The sequence below is a fragment of the Arachis hypogaea genome, chromosome 16 (genome assembly GCF_003086295.3).
Source record: "Arachis hypogaea cultivar Tifrunner chromosome 16, arahy.Tifrunner.gnm2.J5K5, whole genome shotgun sequence".
Taxonomy (NCBI): domain Eukaryota; kingdom Viridiplantae; phylum Streptophyta; class Magnoliopsida; order Fabales; family Fabaceae; genus Arachis; species Arachis hypogaea.
In genome coordinates this window covers 38102837-38126767 of record NC_092051.1, presented here as the reverse complement: position 1 = coordinate 38126767, position 23931 = coordinate 38102837, and the positions used below count along the sequence as shown (strand labels likewise).

The window sequence follows — 23931 nt, the reverse complement described above, 5'->3', positions numbered from 1 at the left end:
AAACCCTACCAACGCTTGGACTTCCAATGGTCTTAGGGATCCCAAATTGTGCACACTAAGCTTTCAAGAAATCCTAAATGAGTAGTAAAGCCCCAAGATTGTTGATTGTTGAAGTATATACCGGGGTCCCAAACTGTGTTTTTGCACCCAATTCCTTGTTGATTCTCAAATTTTCGTTCGGGTATCAAGACTTCCGAATTCCCCTTTAAATGCCAAATTCTCCTCTGAAATCCATCGAATTGAGCGTTGCACCAACCGTGGAACTCAAACCTTGAGGTTTCAACCCTAGTGAGCCTTGGTTCACAATGCCACCCAACATTGATCTCTTTCTTACTTAGCACTCCACAAAGAGCTCTAAGTTGAGCATCCGTTTCTAACAAAGCATATGCATGTGGGCCAAGAAAGTTAAAGGGTGAGATTTTTACACACTCAAATGGTGTATTGGATGGTTGTTTAGTGAGGGATATATCCAAAGAATTCGCTAAAGTAGTGCCCACCCCGTTTGACTCTTCATTGAAAACTTCCACCTCTTGGTTGCCAACTTCTTCCACAACCTCTTCACTGCTCAAAGTACATCTTGGAGGTCGTGCGCATTCCTTCTCAACATCATTATCATGGCCGAAGAAAGAAGGTTCAACAAGGACCACCATATCATCAAATCGGTATACATCATAGGATGAATTTCGATCATAGTAGCACAGAGGAGAGGGTTGACATGAGGATTGTTCTTGAGTGTAAGCCTCCTCTCTCCATTGATAATTCACTCCTTGGTGCAAACCGTCATTGAAATTTCCATATCCTATAATATTTTTACAATCATACCCAAAATCATAAGGATGAGAATTCATAAAGAATAGAGAAAATACAAATAGAAGATATCAAGAAACAAAGAAAAACAAGCTCCTAACTACTCACAAAAATCAATAAATAACCAAAAAGAAGCTATTCACACTATTCACATATTCACAATAGCCAATAACAAGCACACATTGCAAGTCTCCGGAAACGGCCAAAAACATGATGCAGGCTTAACACCAATTTAGAATTTCACAAGTTATAAAACTCAAATTTATCAATAGTATAGTCCTAAACCGGCAAATAACCCTATTAAAGTTTAGAAAGGTTGTCACAATACAAATTAAATAACCAGAAATTTTAAATCCCGGGTCGTTCTCCCACGAAATTACAGTCGGGTGTATATATAATTGGCTATGAGAGATCGAGGTTGATAGCAATAAACGGGAATTTAAATCGCAAGAAAGTAAATAATGAGCAATGAGCAAAAGACAAAAGAAATTAAACTAAAAGTAATTAAGGAAATTAACTAAGAAATATCTTGGCAATGGTTGATGGATAAGGATCACTATCCTTGTCACTAACAATAACATGATAATTACAAAGAGTAAACCTAATTTGTCAACCTCTAAACGGTAAGGAAAGTCAACTGAGTTTAATTAATCCTAATCTACAGGTCCTAATAAACTTAATAATTGAATTAGTAAAATATTAACATCAATGGAAACAAGATTAATTAAAATCTCTAAATTATCAATCAACCTGGACAATAGTAACTCAAGGTCATCCAAGTTACCAACCTAAGCCTAGAATGCAAAATTCTTCTCAAACACTAAAAGAGATATTTTATCAAACACGTGGTAGGCATAAAAGAAAAACATCATAAATTGCATGAATTAATAAAATTTACAACTACCCAATGCAAGAAAATAATAATAACAACTCAAACATGATCAACAAACATGAAAATATCAAATTGCATTAAAGAAAAATTAGAATTCAACAATTATTCATAAACTAAAAAATAGCAAAATAGAAAAATTAACAAGATAAACTAGGCAAATTAAGATAATAGAACAAGAAAATATAAAGAAGACTAAACTAAAGCAAGATCAAAACCTAAAATTAAAGAGAAAACTAAGCTAAAATCCTAAAATTCTAGAGAGAATTTGGAGCTTCTCTCTCTAGAATTGGCCTAAAATATGATAAACCTAAATTATCACTCTTTCTAAGACTACTTCCTTGATCCCCTTCCAAGAGTGCCTGAATATGGCTTGGGACATTAGAAATAGGCCAAAAGAGGCCTCCAAATCGCACAGCACGTGACATTTTAAATGAGGCATGCGCTCAGACTCGTGTGTACACACCATTGTGTGCATACACATACTAGCCAATTTTTTTCACCTGTGCGTACACACCATTATATGTGTACGCAGGCATCTGAATATCCTTCTCCTTTGTTTCTTTATGAATTCTCCCACTTTGCATGCTTTTCCTCCGCTTCTTCAAAGCCATCTTTGCCTATTGTTCCTAAAATCACTCAACAAATATATCAAGGTATCAAATGAAATAAAAGTGAAATTAATTTAAAAATTTAGAGCACAAAAAGCATGTTTTTAACAATTAGGCACAATTAAGAGAGAATTCACAAAAGCATGCTATTTAAATGAATAAATGCAAGTTTATGTGGTGAATTCTACTCATTTCAAGCCAAAAATTATCATCAAAAGTAGATTCACCAGATACTAATGAGTTAGGTTGCCTCCAAAAAAGTGCTCTTTTAATGTTACTAACTTCACAATTGATACTTTCTAAGATAGGAGTTGGGTAGATTTTTGTCGATCCACTTCCTCTCCAAGATAGGGCTTCAATCTCTATCAGTTGACTACGAACCTTCTTCCAATGTTTTCTTCCATTACTTCAATATGTTCATAGGGGGACATTTTACGTATTGTATATAGTCCAGACCACCTTGTTTTCAATTTTTTGGAAAACACCTTCAACCGTGAGTAAGATAAGAAAAATTTGAAAATTAAAGGGAAAGATAAGATAAGATTTAAAGATAGAAAAGACAAACAAGAAAAACAAGATTACTAATCAAGACACCAAACTTAAAATTTTTTAATTTAAATTGAAAAATTTTCGAAAATTTGAAGAAAAAACACTAAAAGACACCAAACTTAAAGATTTTGAGACCAAACACAAGAAAATAACACAAAAAATTTCGAACCAAAAGTAAACAAGCAAGAACAATTTTCGAAAATTAAAGGAAGAAACAAAAATCAAAGGGACACCAAACTTAAAAATTAACACAAGACTCAAACAAAAAAAAAGATGACTAAAGAAAATATATATTTTTTTATAAAAATTTTGAAAAGAAAAATAAGAAACACAAGTAAAAGAAAAACAGTAAAAAGTACCCGATCTAAGAAGCAAGACAACCGATAGATTGTCAATCACGAACAATCTCCGGCAACGGCGCCAAAAACTTGGTGCGCGAATTTGTGACTCGCACAACTGAATCGGCAAGTGCACCAGGTCGTCCAAGTAATACCTCAGGTGAGTGAGGGTCGAATCCCACGAAGATTGCCGGATTGAGCAAGCTATGTTTATCCTGCAGATCTTAGTCAGGCGAATAGAAAGATAATTGTTGTTTGTTTTAGGCACATAAACAAGAAATAACAAAAGCAATAAAGAATTGATGTAGAGACAGTAATGAGAAATCAGTTAAGGCCTCGAAGATGCTTATTCTTCTAGATTAACACGTCATACTAACTACTCCAACGATGAATAATTCCTTCAATGGCAAGGCTGTAAGTGATTAAACCATGGGTCGTAGTCATTAATCTCCTCTGATCCAAACCAAACACCCGAACAAGCTAGATCAATCTGGGAGAGGGTGAAGCTTATGCATTTCAATCTCTGATGATCCTACTCAAAATGCCACAGACAAGGTCAAATCTTCCGGATCGGAGAATGAAGCTCTATGATTCTGGCCCTTAGAGCCACAGGAACCTCAATTACCCCTGACTAATGAGATTTTATGTCACATATCCCAATTAGCCTAAGTAATTTATTGGAACCCGTGATGCACTCTTAAGCTATAGCTCAATACTATCTGGGTCAGGACTCGTAAAGAACTCATGTAGAACAAGGGGTCTTACTTTCATTCAACCCCAAATTCATAAAGATGAAGAGCGACAGTACATTATAGAATAGAATCAAACATAGATTGAAGTAGAAAAGTAATTGTACTAATCCATAGGAATCAGCAAAGCTCCTAACCTTAACTTAGGAGGTTTAGTTGCTCGTGCTTTATAGAGAAAACAGAGAAAGTAATGTGTCTGTGCTTCTCCCCTCCTGGGAGGCATGGTCCTCAGGAGGAAGGAAGTCTCTTATTTATAATAAAACTCTAAGACTAAATCTAAAAGATATTATTTTTAATTAAAAATTACAAAAAGGAAGTAAAATAAGCTAAAAAGTTCTAAAATCCACCTTGGGGCCCACTAGGTGAATGTTTGGGCTGATGCCTGGCGTCTAACTTGAGTTCTGGGCGGTTAACTTCAGTTCTTGCTCCCTGGCAGGCGTTGAACGCTAGTTTGGGCGTTCAACTTTGGAGGTTGGTTCTGTTTGGGCGTTGAACACCAGAAACGGGGTAAGTTGGGCATTCAACGCTCGTTTTGGGCAGTCGTCTCCAAAAAAAGTATAAACTATTATATATTTCTGGAAAGCCCTAAAAGTTAGCTGTCTAACTCCATTGAGAGCGCATCAATTGGACCTCTGTAGCTCCAAAAATGCTCATTTGAATGCACGGAGGTCAGGATTTGACAGCATCTGCTATCCTTTCTTTGTCTCTGAATCAGACTTTGCCAAAACTTGCCATTTTCACACAAAAATCACCTAAAATCATAAGAAAAACACAAAAGCTCAAAGTAGCATCAAGTGAATTTTTCACTAAAACTACTAAAACATAATAAAACTTGATAAAAAGTACTAAAAACACTAAGAAAATGAACTTAAAAAGCGTATAAAATATCCGCTCATCAAAATCCCAAATCTACTAAAGAATGTCTTCTTTAGAAAGCCAATCACAAATTAGCATTATTTGTGGGTAATGGGCCATCAAGGTGTAATAAGTTTGGTTTGGTTTGGTTTTGGACCGAAAACCAACAGAACCGACCTGTTCGATTCTACAATGATACCAACCTTTCGGTTTGCTGCTTTCTGGACAACCGAATTGAACCGAACCAATAGTGATTTTGTTCAATCGGTTTTTTTAGTTTTTTTAAACCTAATAATCATAATTTAAATTACTATAAAATGAAGTTTAAAATCGTCAATAAACTAGAATAACAGGAGTATATCACATCTAAATTCAATATAAATTTAACTTGTCCCAACAATTAAACATAAACAAAGACAATTAAAAATGTCTAGCAAACAACAAAAACAAACACACTTAAAAATATACTAAAAACCAAAATAGCCACTTTAAACCAAATAAAAACCAAATAGCCACCATGCTTAATCTGAATCCACACCAGACTCATCATCATCTTTCCTAGTTGGTGCAATTTCTACAAAAACAAAACAAAGAAATCAATATAGATTATAAACATAAACATAATATAGATTATAAATTATAAACATAAACTATGAAAGGAACTTCAAATTTCTTTTTTGCATACGTAATTCAAGTTTCTCAAACTCCTCGATAAGCTCCTCAAAATCAATTGTTATTGGAGAAGCACGAAGCCAATTTTGTGTGCAAATCAATGCCTCAACTGTCTTTGGAGTTAAAGAACTCTTATAGTTGTTAAGCCCTCTTCCACCAGTGCTAAAAGCTGATTCTGAAGCAACAGTCGAGACTGGTATTGCTAAGACATCTCTAGCTATTTGGGATAAGATAGGATACTTGCTAGAATTTACCTTCCACCAATTCAATATGTCAAAAGTATTTTGATCACGAGACTTCTCTAAACCATCCATCAAATGCAAATCCACCTTAGGTATGTGTAGCTTTGAGAGTAATAGTTAAAATTTATAAATTAAAATAGTTCTCCAACCTTTTTTTTCATTTATTCATCAACAATGAAGAAGACAGGTACTAGATAGATAGTATAAATTGAAGAGAGTTTTAAAGAAGTCACATCTGAAGCAAAGAAACAGAATTTTACATCACCATACGTTGTTATCATCACTCACCGAGTACAAAATTTTTTCTTTCTCATTGCTTTTTAATTCTCTACATCCCATAATTAATTCATTTTTAAAGCCAATAAACAGAATTTAAATAACCATAAACAATCAGAGACAGCAACATAAAATTAATGAAATGAGGGACATGTATGTTCTATATATAAATTGAAAATTTCTTAATGATGACGATGATGACCTTTAATTCCAATGTGAGTTGTAACTTTTCTAGTATTTTTAGGTTTACAATTACATACACACATTCATTCAAAACAAGAGCAAAAAGACACCAAGATTAATTATATAATATTCAAAACTCATTAGACAAGATTAGCAAGTAGCAAGCCAAGACCACATAAAAATATCCACATAAATAAATAAATAAATGTATATTCTGGATTCAAATAGCTACACTTACATGATATATATCACAAATGTTCATCATGTGCAAATTAATCAACTACCATACCATAATCTTCAAATAAAATTTCCCTACTTAATTTATTAAATTAAAATTGCTGAAACATACAAATATCTTAAGCTCCAAATGGATTATGATAAGATCTACTGAAATGAGAGTTTCTAGTTTCTAACAGTAATTTTTGCTTCTAACAATATCATGAAAAATTTTCTTAAATTAAATTCTAACCTCCGAAGAAGACATTGTTCAGTTGCTTTTTGCAGGAGAGGGCTCGGTGACCAGAGTGTTGCTCGGCGACTGAAGTGCTGCTCCGCTTAGGGTTTGTTACCACGGCTTAGGGTTTGTTGCGATGGCTTATGACTGGACGACGGCGTGGACTCAGGACTGCATGAGGGCGCGAACTGGACGATGCTTCTGGCTACACGACGGCGCTGCTCTTTGCTACGCCTGCGAGTCTGCAACGGAGATGAAAGGATGACTTGTGACGGCTTTGAGCGATGATAGAGGATTTCCTTGATGGTGGATAACACTCTCTGGCTCTCTTAAGCTCTCATTCTCTCAGGCATGGCCGCATGGAGGAGGAAGAATGAAAGATGGAAGTAAGCTATGGGTAAGTGGGTGTCTGTGTGAGGATTTAGGCTGCGTGAGTGAAAGGGAAAGAGAGTGAGGGTATTCAGATTTAGGGTCTTATTCCTAGGTTAAACTAAGGGTAAACCAGTAAAAAGAACCACTATGGAACATCTTTCTCAGTTCGGTTCAGTTCGGTTCGGTTCGATTTCTACCAAGCCAACCAAAAACCAAATCGAACCGATTGGTTTAATTGGGAAAAATAAAAAAAACCGGTTTTTTCGGTTTTTCATTCGATAACTTACATCCCTACTGATGGCATCACTTTCACCCACTTAGATACGTAGTCAACGACCACTAGTATGTAGAGGTTTGAGTGTGAGGAGGGGAAGGATCCCATGAAATCAACTCCCCACACAATAAACAATTCCACTTCAAGTATGTAATTTTGTGACATCTCATGTCTCCAGGATAGATTTTTGGATCTTTGGCATCTATCACTTTTTTCAACAAAGGATCGGGCGTCCTTAAAAAGAGTGGGCCAATAGAGGCTACTTTGAAGCACTTTTGCCGCCGTCTTCTCTCCACTCCACCATAGTTTGAACTGTAATAATGCCACAGTACACCTTGGATCTCTTCTTCGAAAATGCACCTCCATATGATATTGTTAAAACATCTTTTGAAAAGATATGAGTCATCCCATATGAAGTAGCGGGAATCATGAATTAACTTTCTTCTTTGCTTTCAATTAAATTTCTTAGGAATGATTCCTCTAGCCTTGTAGTTAGCCATGCCAGCAAATCATGGCATAACTCTAATGGCTAAGAGTTGTTCATCTGAAAATTCTTTTTTAAAGGGTATTTATGGTGCTTGAGTTTCTTCAGAATGAATCCTGGATAGGTGGTCTACCACAGAATTCTCTGTTCCCTTCCTATCCCGGATTTCAATATCAAATTCTTGAAGCAACAATACCTATTTTATCAGTCTTGGTTTGGCATCCTGTTTAAATAAAGGATACTTAAGAACAAAATAATTAGTGTAGACAATTACTTTTGAACCAATTAAATAAGATCTAAATTTATCAAAAACAAATACAACAGCTAACGGTTCTTTCTCAGTTATAATAACTTGTCCTTTCTTTGCCCCAGGATTGCGCCTACAACATAGTCACTAGCATCACACATTAACTCAAATGGTGTAGACCAATCAAGTGGGGCAATTATTTGGTGCACACACAACTTGGCTTTCAAAGTTTCAAAGGCATGTAGGCATTCTCTATTGAAAACAAACAGAGCTTCTTTGATTAATAAAGTACTCAGTGGTTTTGTAATTTTTGAAAAATCTTTTATAAATCTCCTATAAAAGTCTGCATGTTCCAATAAACTTCGGATTGCCTTCATATTCACCGATGGTGGTAATTTTTTAATTACCTCTACTTTGGGTTTATCAACCTCTATGCCTTTAATTGAGATCCGGTGTCTAAGAACAACTCATTTCATGACCATAAAATGGTAACTTTTCCAATTTAAAACTAGGTTTTCTTCTTGGAACCTTTTCAAAACTAATGACAAGTGGTGCAAGCAAGTGTTAAATGTGTCACCAAATACAGAAAAATCATCCATAAACACTTCTATAAATTTTTCTACCATATCAAAAAAAATAAAAAGCATGCACCTTTGAAAAAAGGGGGGTGCATTGCACAACCCGAACGACATTCTCAAATTGGCAAAAACTTCATAAGGGCATGTGAATGCAGTATTTTCTTGGTTAAGAGGGTCAACCACAATTTGGTTATACCCCGAATATCCATCAAGAAAGCAATAGAATGCATGGCCAGCAAGCCTTTCCAATGTTTGATCAATGAATGGGAGAGAAAAGCGGTCCTTCTTTGTTGCCATGTTGAATCTCCGGTAGTCAATGCACATTCTCCAGCCAGTGAACGTTCTTGTAAGGATCAATTCATGTTTTTCATTAGAGATTACCGTGATCCCTTCCTTCTTTGGAACCACTTGTACCGGACTTACCCTTGGACTGTCAGAGATGGGGTATATGATTTTTGTATCCAACAACTTCATTACCTCTTTGTGAAAAACGTCCTTTATTGTTGGGTTAAGCCTTCTTTGTGCTTGCATCACAGGTTTAGAGTCTTCTTCAAGTAAAATCTTGTGCATGCACATAGTGGGCCTTATTCCCTTCAGATCGCTGATTGTCCACCCAATAGCAGTCTTGTACTCCCTTAATACTTGCAAGTGTTCATCTTCTTCTTTTTTATTCAATGAAGCATTTATAATCATCGGGTAGGTCTCCTTGTTACCAAGGAATGCATATTTGAGGGTGGTTGCTAAAGGCTTTAATTCTAGCCTTGGTGGTCCATCTTTTTTCTTGGTGTCATTTGAGAGTGTCCTCTCCGTTGAACACATGTCTACCAGCTTCTCTTCTTTTTCACTGTTTGAGTGTTGTGAAGAATTCTTTAAGACCCATTTATTAAGTACTTCTTAAATCAATGAGTTAATCAAGTCACCTTTCATGCTTCTTTTTGGCTCACTAGGGTGTAGACCCCTTACATTGATTACCTCACATTCCTTTGTAGGATTTGGCATTGTCTTACTTGGGGAGGATTTTTTCTGCTTTTCTGCTAATTGCTTGGCAATACACTCCACTTGTACCTCCAAATTTTTTATAAAAATTTCATGATTTTTGAAGTTTGTTCTCGTATCTTGCGTGAAATTTTGGGTTTGTTGAACAAACCCAGCAGTGGATTGAAACAATCTCTCCACAGCAAGCTCAAGTGGATTTTGGAATTGTATCGAATTTACTTGCTGTTGATATGAAATTTTGAAGTACCTTTGCCCTTGACTACCCTAACCAACATTAGGATAATCCCTCTGTCTAGTGAAATATGGTTTATTTCCTAGCTTTGAGAAATATTCCATGTAGTTAACTTGTTCAGTGGTGGGATGAAATAGTTCACACGTTTCTTTCTTGTGTGCTCCTCCACATAAATCATATGCAGTAACTTGTGAAGCTTGAATTTGTTCTATTTGTTTTGTGAGTGAGGAGATTTGCTAAAATAAGAGTTTATTGAGTGCTAAGATCGCATCCATGGCATTCGACTTCATTGCTCCTTAGCATACACAAAGAAAGAAAGTAAAGCGTACCGTTTGGAATAAAGAAGAAAAGAAGAATTAAACAAGATAATGAAAATAAAAAAAATAAAATAAAACAAGATCTAATTTAGTGAATCAACCAGATGTATGTTGTCAATCTCAATTAATCCCTGGCAACGGTGTCAAAAACTTGATGAGCCAAAATTGATACGCTTGGATATTAAACAAGCGTACCAAATCACTCCAAGTAATACCACGGTGAGTGGATATCATTCCTACGAAGATTAACGGATTGAATCAAGCAACGTCTAATTGAATCTCTGATTAGATCAATCAAACATTGGCAAGAGGATTGTGAATCTTAATATAGAAGTAAAGAATAGTGAAGAAGTATGTTGAAGTTGAACGAGAGAAAGCTTATAGATTTAGGAAAGTAATTAATGTATGGGATTTTAAAGTCTTCGGAGATGTTTAACTCTTAGAAAAAATAATGCTTATGGTTTTCTACTTTGAATCATGTAAAAATCTTTTCACGGCAAATAATTTATAATCAAATTCCAATTCTTTGAAAATTTAATTTTTCTGAACTTAATTAGTCGCCAATTCCTTGGTCAACAAATTCAAAGAGGTTAAGCATGGTTTCAATTTAAAGTCACACAACTTTCAAAATACTATCCCTAGTCAAGTTGAAAATCATGAGAAAAAGATTCAAAATAATTCTGATATTAAATTTTCCAAAGTAATAACAGAATCCAAGACATAATTAGAATATTTTCCAATACTTCTAACCATCAAAGATGAAGAACGAGACTCAATCTATAAAAAGTAGAAAAACATAAATCAAAATAAAGAAAATACTTACATTACTAATCCACAAAATCAAATAGAGCTCTTAACCTTTAACAAGAAAAAGTTTAGTTGCACATGGTAGAAAAGAAAACAACCTAAAACTAATGAGGTGCTGGATAGATCTAGTTATTGTTCGATGATCTGTAGATGTTCCCTCTCTGTGAACCTTATTCACTTATTTATATTCTAACTTCCTAACTATTGAAATTTAAAAATTAATGATATCTTCTTATCTCTAAAAGATAAGATAACAACTTATTCAAATTCAAAATAATAATTCAAACCTAATCTAAACTAAATCCTAACAACCAAATCTTATCTTTATAGAAGAAGCTAATGTTAACTAATCATTTAAATCTTGAATCTTTGGTTGAATTTAGAGCTTCGTGAGAGTGGACTATGATCTTGGCACTAGGCTTGATCCATTGGTGCTGGATTTTGAGGAATTCTGGGCTACTGCAAGTTGGAAATTCACTTTAGAGCCAGGCTCTGGGATTGGGCGTTGGGCACCCAGTATATTAGAGTTAGGTGGCGCTGGGTGATGCGAGCGAAAATCAGCCAATTAAGAAATTATGGTAAGAACAGCACTGTAAGTACAGTTCTTAACCAACGAAAATCCACTCATCAATTTAAAAGGATTCTCACAAAATTAGAATGAAAATGCTGGGAGTAGAAATCCCAGGTCGTCTCCCAATGAGTTGACAAAAGGGTGCTATTTTATTAATCAGGAGTTTTCTGAGAGATTTTTGAGAGTTGGAGAACAGAAAAATAAAGGGTTGTGAATTAAAGCAATGTAAATTAAAAGAGATTTATATAATCGAATAAAAAGCCTTGATCGGGGGAATGATTAATTGGAAGTTCTATCCTTGTTGGAATTCTCTCAAGTCTAATATCAAGAGATTGTTGTTTTCACTTAGTTAACCCTTACTAAATAAAGGAAAGTCAAATGATTGAGCTAACTCTTATTCGTAAGTCCTAGTCCTCTCCCTTGGGATGGATTAGGGTTAGTAAATAGAGAGTTAGCCAACAACTTCCAATTTAACTAATTACTTGAGCATTTCAACTCAAGGGTCTCCTTTTAATCAACCCCCAAGTCAAGTTGGGAGTCTACTCCATTGACATGAATATAACATTCGCAGAAATATAAGAAGAAGACATAATAAATTAAATAAACTAGGAATTGAAAATTTAATTAAAATTAAAAATAGTTCTTTGTATTAATAAATCCCAAAATGCAACATACGTATCTAAACAGGATCAATGAGTAATCAAAAAGTAAAGGAATAAGAAAGCAAACTAGAATAATAGCAACTTCAACGGAGGTAATGACTCTTCTCAATATTCCAAGCAAAAGCATAAAATATAAAAACTATGAATGTGTAGAAATCCTAGAGGAAGAGTGTATGTTCTCTCTAAGATTCCAATCTAAAATCTAAAACTATGCGAATGAGAATGTGTGTTGAGTCTCTGCTTGTCCCATGGCTCTAGTCTGTGTTTTTGGGCTGGAAACTAGGTCCAAACTCGCCCCAAAATTGCCCCCAGCATTTTCTGTGAATTCTGCAGGTAGCGCATGTGATGCGTATGCGTCAGTCACGCGTACGCGTCGCTGGTCAACTTCGCGTGTCACGCGTACGCGTCAGGCATGCGCACGCGTGTGCCATGCGTGCGCATCGCTGCTCGCTGGTTGTCTTCTCTATTTCTTGTACTCCTTCCATTTTTGCAAGCTTCCTCTCCATCCTCTAAGCCATTCCTGCCTTAATAAGCCTGAAAACACTTAACGCACAAATCACGGCATCGAATGGAAAAAAAGGAAATTAAAAATATACAATTTAAAGGCTTAGGAAGCAAGTTTTCAATTATAACACAAAATTGGGAAGGAATTGTAAAATCATGCAAATTGTATGAATAAGTGTGCAAAGGCTTGATAAAAGCCACTCAAATCAGCACAAGATAAACCATAAAATAATAGTTTATCACTGGGCGCCACCCCTAGGAGTTGGGCACCAACCCATTTTGGGTCCTCCCAAGCACGAAGGCGTCGAGCTCTAGAGCAAGGAAGTTGGGCGTCCATTTGGGCGCTTGGCTTGGAGGTAGGGGGCTGAGCACCAATTCTTGGAGTTAGGCGCCTGTTCCTGGTGCTAGGCTCCCCTCTGCTGGCACTGGGCTTGGTCTCTTGAAACCTAGCACTAGCCTTGTGTTTCTTCCCTGGAAGTGCACTTGTGTTTTCTTATAAATTTTATTCCGATTTACTTAAACATATCTTGAAAACATAATCATTCTAAAACAACTCCAAATATATGATTAATCATAAAAACTTTACTAAAGACATAAGAAATTTAATTCAAATCTAAAAAAACTATTCAAAAATAAACCTAAACACAACTAAAGATGCCTAGGCATCAATTATAGTTTGAACAGTTTGAAGAGTTGTGTGTCGAAGTTCTTGTACATGAAGAAGAAAAATTATAAAATGCTTTAGAGGCATCTAATTTATTTATAATAACATTCAAAGAAATAGCAAAGAAAGCAGTATCATTCTTTACAGATTTAGGAACAACTAAATGGTCAAATGAGTAAATGTCTCCTCTAACTATGCCTTTGAGGAGATGTTTACTAAAAACCTTATCATAAATAAGGAAAATTTTACGCCAAAATCCAAAACACGCCATATTATCTTCTGTAAATTTTGACACACTTAAAAGTTTTTGAGTGATCTGAGGAACATGTAAAATATTTTTGAGAAGGAAACACGTATGAGTATTTTTATAAATTAGAAAGGAAGAACCAGAATCATGAATAGGAACTCTCTAACCATTACCAACAAATATTTCATCTAGTCCTTGAATTGAGTCATTGAAAATGAGGATGTTAGCATGCTTAATAGTGATGTGATGAGTTGCTCTCGAATTTGGATATAAGGAGCTTCATTCATGACTAATAAAGTTGACATGTACGTTCTAGGTTGATGAAAATTTGCTGAAGGAGGAGAGGATATGTGTTCGAGTAAGGATTTTGAGCTTGAGTTGGAGTTGATGAAGATAATGCATTTGATGAATTTTGGAACTATAAAATATTGAAAATAGCAATCTAAACCACATGACCAACTATTCCACAAAGTTAGCATTATGGTCTTGGATTGGTGAATATTCCTCCTCTTAAGATTCTTCCTCCTTTGCCACATCTACCACAAATTTCTCTACCTATATTTGACTCAAAATTTGATGAAGCTTGAGTGAAATGAGCAAGAGCTTTTCCATGGTTAATCTTTTGAAACGTTCAAGCATGTCCTCATAAGCTAGAAAGAAAGATTCAGCTTCTTGGTTAGTGAAATTGGCCATTCGTCTCATAACAGATGTGATGTACCCTTGATAATCTTCAATTAAACCATCCAAGATAACTTGAATGTGATCATCCTCTTGGAAAGAATAGATAATAGCTAGTAGTTAGTCAACTAATTTCCTAATTGATGCTAAATATTCAGCAATTGTAGATGTCTTCTTCATATATCTCAATTGAGTTTAAGATTTTGTATCATGGTTCTTAAAGACAAGGTAGCATAATTGTTAATTTGTCTTTAGTGATTATGAAAGAAAGAACAATTTACTACCGTATTTTGGAATGTATTTATCATTGAAGCTAAGGCCCATGGGCCATGTCACTAGTGCTAGATCATTGTACTTTCATTCCTTAAATTTTGTGAAGTCTTGAATTATTTTCTTGGAAGATTCTAAACCTCTCTTGGATTGAACATCATCCCTTTTTGTAGTAGCAGTGGTAGGATCCTTTTCAGTAGTAGCAGAAACTTTCTAAATTGCGGTGGAATTTTCAACGGATTGATCGATATGATTTTCTTTCTCCAAGTTTTGAATCGTAAGTAAAGCACTGTGGTTCTATGTTGTATAATTGTGTTCATCGAGTTTGTCTTGGACTGGCACCAAAGCATTCGTAGATACAGCTATTAAATTTGATAAGATAAGCGCCATATCGATGTTGCAGAAATTAGATCAAGAAATTGATCAAGAGAAAAAGAAAAAGAAATTTGAACAAGAAATTTGATCACGATGTTGATTAAGATATGGTTCTGGATAGCATGTTTAATTCTTGGAGATGAAGCATGGCTTGAATATGAGAGAAGAGAAAGAAAGAGAATTGTAAATCTGAGTGATTCTAAATTGTACAATTAGAAATGAATAAAATTTGTACATTCAAGTCTCAATGCTCTGAGTTATATAGCAAGGTATAGTAACAAACCTACTCCTAACTGTCTAACAAACTAAATCAGTCCTAACCACTCTAATTTTCTAACTAATTTAACTAATGGTAATGCTAGAGTGACAAAAAAACAGTCAGAACTTGCCTTATTTAGTATTCATTAATTATCACAACAACTAATGAATGCGAAATAAGGCAAGTATGGCTGTTTTTGACTAATTTTCTTTGGTTACCAAATATTTCCCTTTCACTAATTATGACATACATATATCACTACAAAAAAATCTAGTTAAAATGGCGGTTTTTTTGGGTATTTACGGCTGTTTGAATCGCCATTATTACCAGAAACGGCGGTTTCAGAAAATGACATAATTCTGGGCGCCATTCTGGTTATTACGGCGGTTTTCTGAAAACCGCCACAATTTCCTGGGTTAAAACGGCGATTTTTGAATAGGTTAAAACGGCAGTTCAAACCGCCGTTATTTCCAAGGTTAAAATGGCAGTTTTTGAATAGGTTAAAACGGTAATTTGAACCGCCATTATTACCCTGACAGAGTGGCGTTTTGGTTGGTTAAAACGGCAGTTCAAACCTCCGTTATTTCCAGGGTTAAAATGGCAGTTTTTGAATAGGTTAAAATGGCGGTTTGAACCGCCATTATTACCTTGACAGAGTGGCATTTTGGTTGGTTAAAACGGCATTTTTTAACCGCCATTTTTATCCTGATAGTAGCATTTTGGCTGGTTAAAATGGCATTTTTGAACCGCCGTTTTACGCTGACAGTGACATTTTTTATCGTTTAAAAAAATAATTTTTACCGTCATTTTTATCGCATTAAATAAATAATTTTGTGATTAAAATTTCACAATAGCAAAAAATATAATCCATAAATGAAATATTATATAAGTCATAAATAAAATATTAATATAATATATAATTTTTTATTATTAAAAATCAAAAGTAATAACTCCTATACAAAACTTTGTCTTACTAAACTTATCAAAATACAAGCATTACAATCAACACTAATCAGTCAAATCTACCATCCAGTTTCCTAAACTATGTTAATATCTAATAATGTATTTGAATCATCTAATAAGTGCTATTTTTACTACTTAGAATATGAATATACAAGACAAGTAGCTTAGCTAAGTGATGATGAATAAGATTTGGAAGCCAAAAGTTTTCTCCTTTTGTATTTAACTTTAAAACAAGTCTGCCTTAGTTTCTTGGTCTCTTGTGTGAGTTTCATCTTAGGAACTTGCTCCAACATCTTTGTTTCTTACTCCAACACTCCAACTTCATTATCCAAACTCATCTCTTACAAAGATTTGTAGGAACTTCTCATGTCAGGGAATTTCTATCAAGCCGGCTGTTATAAATTGAAATTATAACAATGAAAAAATGTCATTAGAAACAATATATAACTAGTCAAATAATATAAAGAGAAAAAATAAAATTAGATTGGTAGAAAGAGTCGAGAAAATTTATTAAAAAACTGAAATACGAGGCAATTACTTACAGAACCTCAAGTGTCTTAACTAGTCCTAATGTTTCTGGTATAGAACCAGATAAATCATTTCCATCAAATAATCTGCAAGGAAAAAGAAAAGGTTGTTAAAATGGTAAAATAGATGACATCACAAGCTTATAACACCAATTTTTGAAAAAATAAAATAAAATATATGAACTTACCCCTGAATGAGCACCATGTTAGAGCTGAAAAGTTTGGGGGCACCTGAAAGCTGGTTCTTATTGAAATGGTTGCATTAGATTACAAATGCAATTCAAAACAGTTATTATAAGATGAAGAGAATACTGCTTCTTAAATCAAAATGATTTTATCCTTTATAAAGGGTCAAATTAAGTGATTACTCGAGAAATAATAAATAAAAAAATTTGATGGAACCCAAACCAAAATCAAGTATTAAATGGCATCGAGTGAAGAAGGAAAAAAAACTATACAAAATTCGATGGAACCCAAACCAAAATCAAGAAAAGAAAAATAAAGAATCAAAGAGTTAACAATTAATAGTTAAACTAGTTAAACCATTAACTTGGACAACACAAAATAAATTTAACCAAGCAACTTATTACACTTTAGTTTGAAATCTACTATCTTAAATTAGCAATTCTACTATGAAAATTTCTTATAACTGCACAATAACCATATTACTAATAGATCTTGACAATCTAGCTTATGATTGATTCATGTATGAAATATAACAAATCTTGAGAGTATCCAATTTCCAAATGATAAGTTGATAATAAGTTCAAAGGGAGGTATGGGATTTTCCATGCTGATATAGGAAACAAGAACACAACGATGAAAAAGAACAGTGAAGTTACACACTCTTTTATGATGTTACCAAATCGTCTTCTTTCATATTAAAGTAAAGCCAGGCTGCCCCCAATCCTGTATAAAAGATAAAAGCTAAATCAGCAGGATCTTAATTAAGATATAAATTATGGAGAAGTATACTGCACTATTTGGGGGCACTTTAAGGAAAACAAACTTTAAGCTTCAAGGAAACTTATGCTTAACACTGTACCAGAGCTTATATGAACAAGTCCTTAACAATTTCAATATATTTTACACCCACTCTTCGTAATTAAGTTAAACTTTAGGAAAATGTGGTAGAAGTTTATACATTATTTACCAGTAAGCCTATACCATATGAAGTGTGTGATAGGGCAACGTAACTTAGAATATAAATCATCTCAAATCCAGACTAAGATATCAAGATTTTAGGAGATAAATCTATCAAAGTCGAAAGAGATTAGTCAATCTTAAAGGGAACTTCAGAGTAAAGTGATTAGACCTCTTTATTTGGAGGAACTTAGCCGTTGTATTCCAATAGAAGTGCATATATATATATATATATATATATATATATATATATATATATATATGCGATAATTTTGTGCTACCTTATTTCACTGCCATTAGCATCAGTGTGAACCTTTCTTCTTTTCCTTGTTCCTGTTGTGTATGCTTTGGATGGCCGGTGATCTCATTTCTTTACTTGATCTAACAAGACCAACACGTTGCTATAGATTGATTCCTATCAGATTAGTTTCTTCAAACATATTTTACACCACGTGTCATTAATATAAGCAGTAAATGTAGAACTAAAAATGCAGTTTCAGTACAAACTTATAACGAGACACCAAGCAAAATTAAGCAGTTTTGTTTCCCAGATAAACAGCGGACTAATAATATTTTAATACATCAAAATTAAATAAAATGCTCAAGCTAATATAGGGCAGCTCGTGCAGCCAAAATTTTATCTCAAAACTTTAGTGTGAACTGAAACTAACACATTACTTATTTGCACCTAGAACACCGTGATTTATAATTCACATGTCAATGTTCCAAATTAATGTAGCTTGAACTTAGTAAGATCACTGTATACATATATAGACCCTAAGACTATAGCACGATCCTCGTTTACTCAAATTAACGCGATCTTGTTTTTAATTAAAAACTAGAGTCCAATGTACCTAAATTAATCTAGCGTGAGCCAGGCAACTATAGGCTAAAAGCCGAAAACAAAAATCTCCCAGCTTTGGTTCTTTTCATTCAAAAATTGAAATACAAAAATTGAAGTACAAAAATGTAAAGAAATTAATAACCTGGTGGTCTTGTTGGCATTTGATATGATGACCGCATGATGGACAAGTTCTGCTAATTAAGCTATCTTTGTTCCTCTCCACAATGGTGTTAATTAAGCTATCAACACAAAGATTAATAAAACGTGTATAATTAATTATAATCAATGATGAAGGAACTAAAAAGCTGAACCAATAAAACTACTATAACAGAGTATATCAGAAAAAAACTTGTGCACCATAGGACTGAACAAAAATCTCTCAAAACTTCGTTAGTTATTACTAATAACGAATAACATATAACAAATCAAAACTTGGCATCAAATTTTACATCTATGAATTGAAGTACCAACATATATACTTATCCAGCACACATTACATTCACTTATTCTCATTGATGAGAATTTCAATTTTCATGTGATTCTTCATCATAATCATTCCATAATCATAGTAATAATCTAGAAGATCACACAGCCGTTATTATATTCTTCTTCTCCACCACTTGTAGCATATTGGTATGGTTGATAATGATATTTTGTAGTTGCTAGTCTCATTTGGTAATAAAGTGGATATGCTTCATATATCTTTGCAGCTTCTTGTTTCTTATTCTCTTTTGGCTTCTTAGCTTCTTCCTTCTTAGCTGGCCCAACTGATAATATTTCTGTGTGACACCATTTTCGTAATTTCCCTACTACATGTACCGGATCAATTTCACCAATTAAACTCATTTTCTTTTCCTTCATGTCCACAGATACTGATTCAACCCCTGCAAAAATAAAATAAAAATAAATAAATAAATAATTACTATAAATTAATTAAATGTTATTTATTAATGTGCTTAATAAAATAAGAGATGCGATGGTAGAATTATTTCAAGTACCTGAAATGCCAGAGACAGTTTTCATAGCTTTTTGCTTGATTTTGTCACCATGTAAATCCAACTTCAACACAACTTTCTGTTGAACAACACAAATCAATAAAAGATTTTATTAGGACTAATATTAACATATCATACATGAAACGAAATAATTAACAATAAACTAAATACTCATATATACTTTATTTAATGTAGGATAAACTTCTAACTAACCTTCATTGTTGATTGAGAAATGATAATGAAACTTGTGATCTCTAATTAAGTAGAGAGGCTAATAAGAAAGATTGAAGTTGCAAAGGAATTTATGTGTATTAGAATTGAAGTGAAGGTGGTGAATTGAAGCAAAGTGTGAGGAAGATTATATAGGAAGAAGAAGAGGGTAGAGAGAGAAGAGGGGTCAACTGAGTCAAGGGGAAAATTAGTAGGATAATAGTTTCGTGGATGGATCCCAAGAACTCAATAATGATGAGGTTATAAAGATAGCTAGTTCTGAGGTTATAAAGATAGCTAATCAATAACTAGTTCTGAGGCCACAATTTCATCATGCAGTGATGTGATTAAGAACCTAAAACCTTGTGTGAGTTACTTGGTGAGTGGAAGTGGTAAACCATTAGGAACATGTTGCTCTGGCATTAAAGCTCTTGCAGCTACTGCAGCAACCTCTACTGATAAGAAAACTGCATGCTAATACTAAATTTAAACTAATTATTTCAAGGTCACAAGCACTATTTAAGTTCAGCATGTTAATATTCACCAGATGAATGAAAAGATGATGTCTATCTTCAACTGGTTCTTATTTAAGTAGCTTCCATCTTCTAAATAGTTTCAAATCAATTTATCTTCATCACCTGCACATAAAACAACCTTATTGTTAACAACTTCATTGTTCTCTAAAGCAAACAACTTAACAACAAAGCACAAAATCAAGTTTCAAGCTAATAAAAGAATTTGTTGATATGTCTGCAAAAGAGATATGTCTAACATAGTTACAAAGTTGAGCATTAACATTCAGCTCTGTAACTATATAGGCCATAATTGACAAATACCTAGAAACCATTTCCATAAATATAATGTTTTGTGCTACTTTACCATAAACCAGTGCCGTTATCTTTTAGTGTATTCCACATTTAATATTCACTCATTATGAGAACATTCCTCTTAAAGCAGTGCCTATAAGCCGATCAGAGAATAGTATATACAGCTTGAAAAAACTCGAAGTCTGAGAGCAGTAAGCCAGCCAATCTAGCCGCAGACCGAGCATATTTCTCCATCTTTGGGTTAGGATCCATGCCAACAACATGAACATCGGAATCATTAGCATAATAACTGAGGTTAGGACCAACCTCCAAGATTTTAAGAGCCTTCCCCTTCAAGTTACTTAAGACTTGTGACTTGTACTTTGCAACCGTACCATATAAAAAAAAAAGAGAAATTCCCAAAACTTAAATCCAATTCAACAACAACAGCTTCATAATCCAATTCAATAGTAATTATTAAATGTAAAATGAAGAAATATAAACCTCAGCTTCATAAGACTTAGTAGCTGAATTCATAACCCAAGCATAGAACTCTTCATATCAATCAGGCTTTGGTGGATGAAACTGGTTAAGCACATCCTACAAAAAAGTAAGTTTTTTTTTTGCAATCAAAACAAAAACCTCATCTTTTGACTTCTCTGTTAATTGTTGGGCCAACGGCATAGGTTAAATTGTTAATGGTTACCGTGTAATCGTAATCAGAATATGAGTTATTGGTGGCTCTGAAAGGGTTTAATAGGGAAGAGTGTAGTTGCCAATATTGCAGCTTCAATGAAGTGCCTTCTTCAACAGTGACTCAGTGAGACTGTTAATAAGACTAGGAGAGTAAGTAATTACCTGAGAAAGATTACTAGAGAAATAATTTCAAAAGCAGTCAATTAACACCACTGTTCTTTTAGATACTTCCTCTATGGCTTAGAAACAATTCATCTCAATCATATCAACAAAGCAAAGGTGAATGAATATTATCAAAATAACAGTAACTCAATCATAATCATAATCAGCATATAGTTGTGTTAAGAATAAAAAATAATCCTTTTTTACAAGATAATTAACAAAATAAACAACATGAAGATTCTTTAAATAATCAGGTATTCAATTTACTAGGCAGAGTATATCTTTCTTTAGACAACTTAGCATATAAACAAGTCAACTGCAAACTAAAATGCAGTAAATGTAGTTTGATTTTTCCAACATAAAATGTGAACATTCAAGTCATGACATTGATGAAAAAAGAAAACAAAGAAGGCATGTCCTTGCTGGATTCACATTGGGAGCTAAGCTAGTTTTGAATTTAAAAAATGCACAATGATGAACATGTAGTAGTTATAATAATAAGCACCAAAGAATCATCATCTATAACAGAAAACAAGTTCCACTCTTTTCCATCTCTCTCAGGAAATTCATCAACCACATGGCAAGCATAACAATACTGAACCGAAATACAGTTAGAAAACAAGCAATTGAGAATGAACAAGAAGAGAAAGAGAATAAAAATAGAAATTGAGAATGAACAGAAACACACTACAAGCAATGTTGAGTGGATCGAATAAGAAGAGAATGCAGAAGTGAGAACGTACCGTTGCTACTGGCGGAGGAGACACATTAATGGAAGAGGTGCTTCGCTCAATATCTTATAAGCTATGACGTAGTGACCATATTTGGAAACGCGTCGATAGAGGAGGCGCCTTCACTCGAATGCAGAAGGTTGATGGAAGCGACAGAAACGAGATGAATGGTGTGACCATGACAGTGACAAGCTTTAGGGTTTCAGATCAACTTACTCTCATTCTCCTTTCCCTCTCATGTGCAATCTCAGATTATACCTAGAAGGAAAAAGAAAATTAACCAAGAGAATTATACTTAGAGAGCTATTGAGACGAAAGCTTCACAAAACTCAGATTCAACTAAGCAGGACCACCATTGAAGGGGAAAAAGAAAATAAAGGCTCTGTAAAAGGTTAACCAAATTAGAATTAATAAAATTCAAGATCAACTAAGATGCATAAAACCAGATAGCAGAAGCTCCACCGAGGACAGCAATGATGGCGTTGCTTGTGGTGACGAGGAGATAAGCGGCAGCGCAACGAACCCTCAAATCGAAGCCAGAAAACCTAATCAAAGAAGAGCGCTCCTTCGAAGGCAGCAACAACCGCATTGTATACCGCGGCAAGAGATGAACGCCGGCAACGAGCGAGATCTTAAAATTAGGGTTCGTCACATTCAGATCCCTCTCGCTCGCTCTCTCACATGCAACAATACTGATGATTAGTGATTACTCTCATATACAATACACCATCTCAGCTTTAAATATGTTTCCTTTTTTTAATGATAATGGCGTTTTAACCTGCCACAATCAATGAAAACTGCCAATAAAAACATGGTCATTCTGGAAGACGATAAAACCGCCGAAATTAGCAACAATTGTGGCAGTTATGTAAAACCGCCATAATATTAGTGCTATTTTAATCAAATTTTTTTGTAGTGTATATCCTAATACCATCAAAGTATGTAAACTGAGATCTATTGGCGAGAAGTTCTTCCAAAGTCGCAAATCTTCATCACTTGTATTTACTAAATAAATCTGTTGTGAATTGTAATAATAATATCCTTTTGGAAAGGTTGAGAGAGAATTGATTTAGTTTTTTTTTTATCAAGCATAGGAAGACTCGAATCCGCGACCTCTAAATGACTATGGGAAGACTATGCTATTTGAACTATAGTTCATTGGCGAGAATTAATTTTGTTAACCATGAAGATATGTAGAAAAGAAGGACAATATTAGAATATCATTATTAAAGAGTTAAATTATAAAAATATACGAATTTAATTTCTTCGCGTAAATTTTTTATATATATATTCAATTGTGTATTATTCTATTATAAAAAATAATTAATTTTTATATTTATTAATTAAAAATTTTAAATTTATAAATTTAATTTGATTATCAAATTAAATATTTTATATTAAAAATATATTAGAATTAAATTTAAATATAACTAAAATATTGTAAATGTTAGAAAATAAAATAAAATTAATTCTTAAAAGTATTTTTTTTATTTTCGAAAATTTTATAGATGAGATATTTTTATTTACCTTTTTGTTTTAGTTAATGTATAGTTTTTCTATATTAGTACTGGATGCATCTATTCTGGAAACGTGACGGCAAATGTTGATTGATGTAGATTGATGGGTGAATTATTTTTAGCAGAGGGTCAGAGACATCCGGATCCGAGAAAAAAGAAGAGGGAAGCTTAAGAA

At 33.9% G+C, this 23931-nt stretch overlaps 1 protein-coding gene and 1 long non-coding RNA gene across 16 annotated transcripts; both read right to left on the bottom strand.

Moving 5' to 3' along the window:
- Positions 1-16059: 16059 nt before the first annotated feature.
- LOC112759093 (uncharacterized) lies at positions 16060-18921 on the bottom strand. Its single transcript, XR_003179941.3, has 5 exons — positions 18782-18921; positions 18077-18196; positions 16841-17561; positions 16668-16739; positions 16060-16517 (listed from the first exon to the last, which is right to left on the bottom strand). It is a non-coding gene; the product is annotated as an uncharacterized lncRNA (long non-coding RNA).
- An 83-nt stretch (positions 18922-19004) lies between these two features.
- On the bottom strand, positions 19005-23294 carry LOC112759092 (heavy metal-associated isoprenylated plant protein 39-like). 15 transcript variants are annotated; one of them, XM_072220260.1, is made up of 9 exons: positions 22683-23255; positions 22252-22497; positions 21357-21476; positions 21155-21250; positions 20724-20905; positions 20389-20482; positions 19848-20284; positions 19638-19713; positions 19005-19523 (listed from the first exon to the last, which is right to left on the bottom strand). In XM_072220260.1, the coding sequence occupies exons 7-9, from the start codon at positions 19851-19853 to the stop codon at positions 19216-19218; spliced, it is 390 nt and encodes a 129-aa protein (XP_072076361.1). In that variant the 5' UTR covers positions 19854-20284; positions 20389-20482; positions 20724-20905; positions 21155-21250; positions 21357-21476; positions 22252-22497; positions 22683-23255; the 3' UTR covers positions 19005-19215. The 15 variants fall into 15 exon arrangements, with proteins under 15 accessions (XP_072076361.1, XP_072076365.1, XP_072076367.1 ...); XM_072220264.1 differs by having other exon boundaries at positions 20834-20905; XM_072220266.1 differs by having other exon boundaries at positions 20834-20905; positions 22702-23212.
- Positions 23295-23931: the final 637 nt, after the last annotated feature.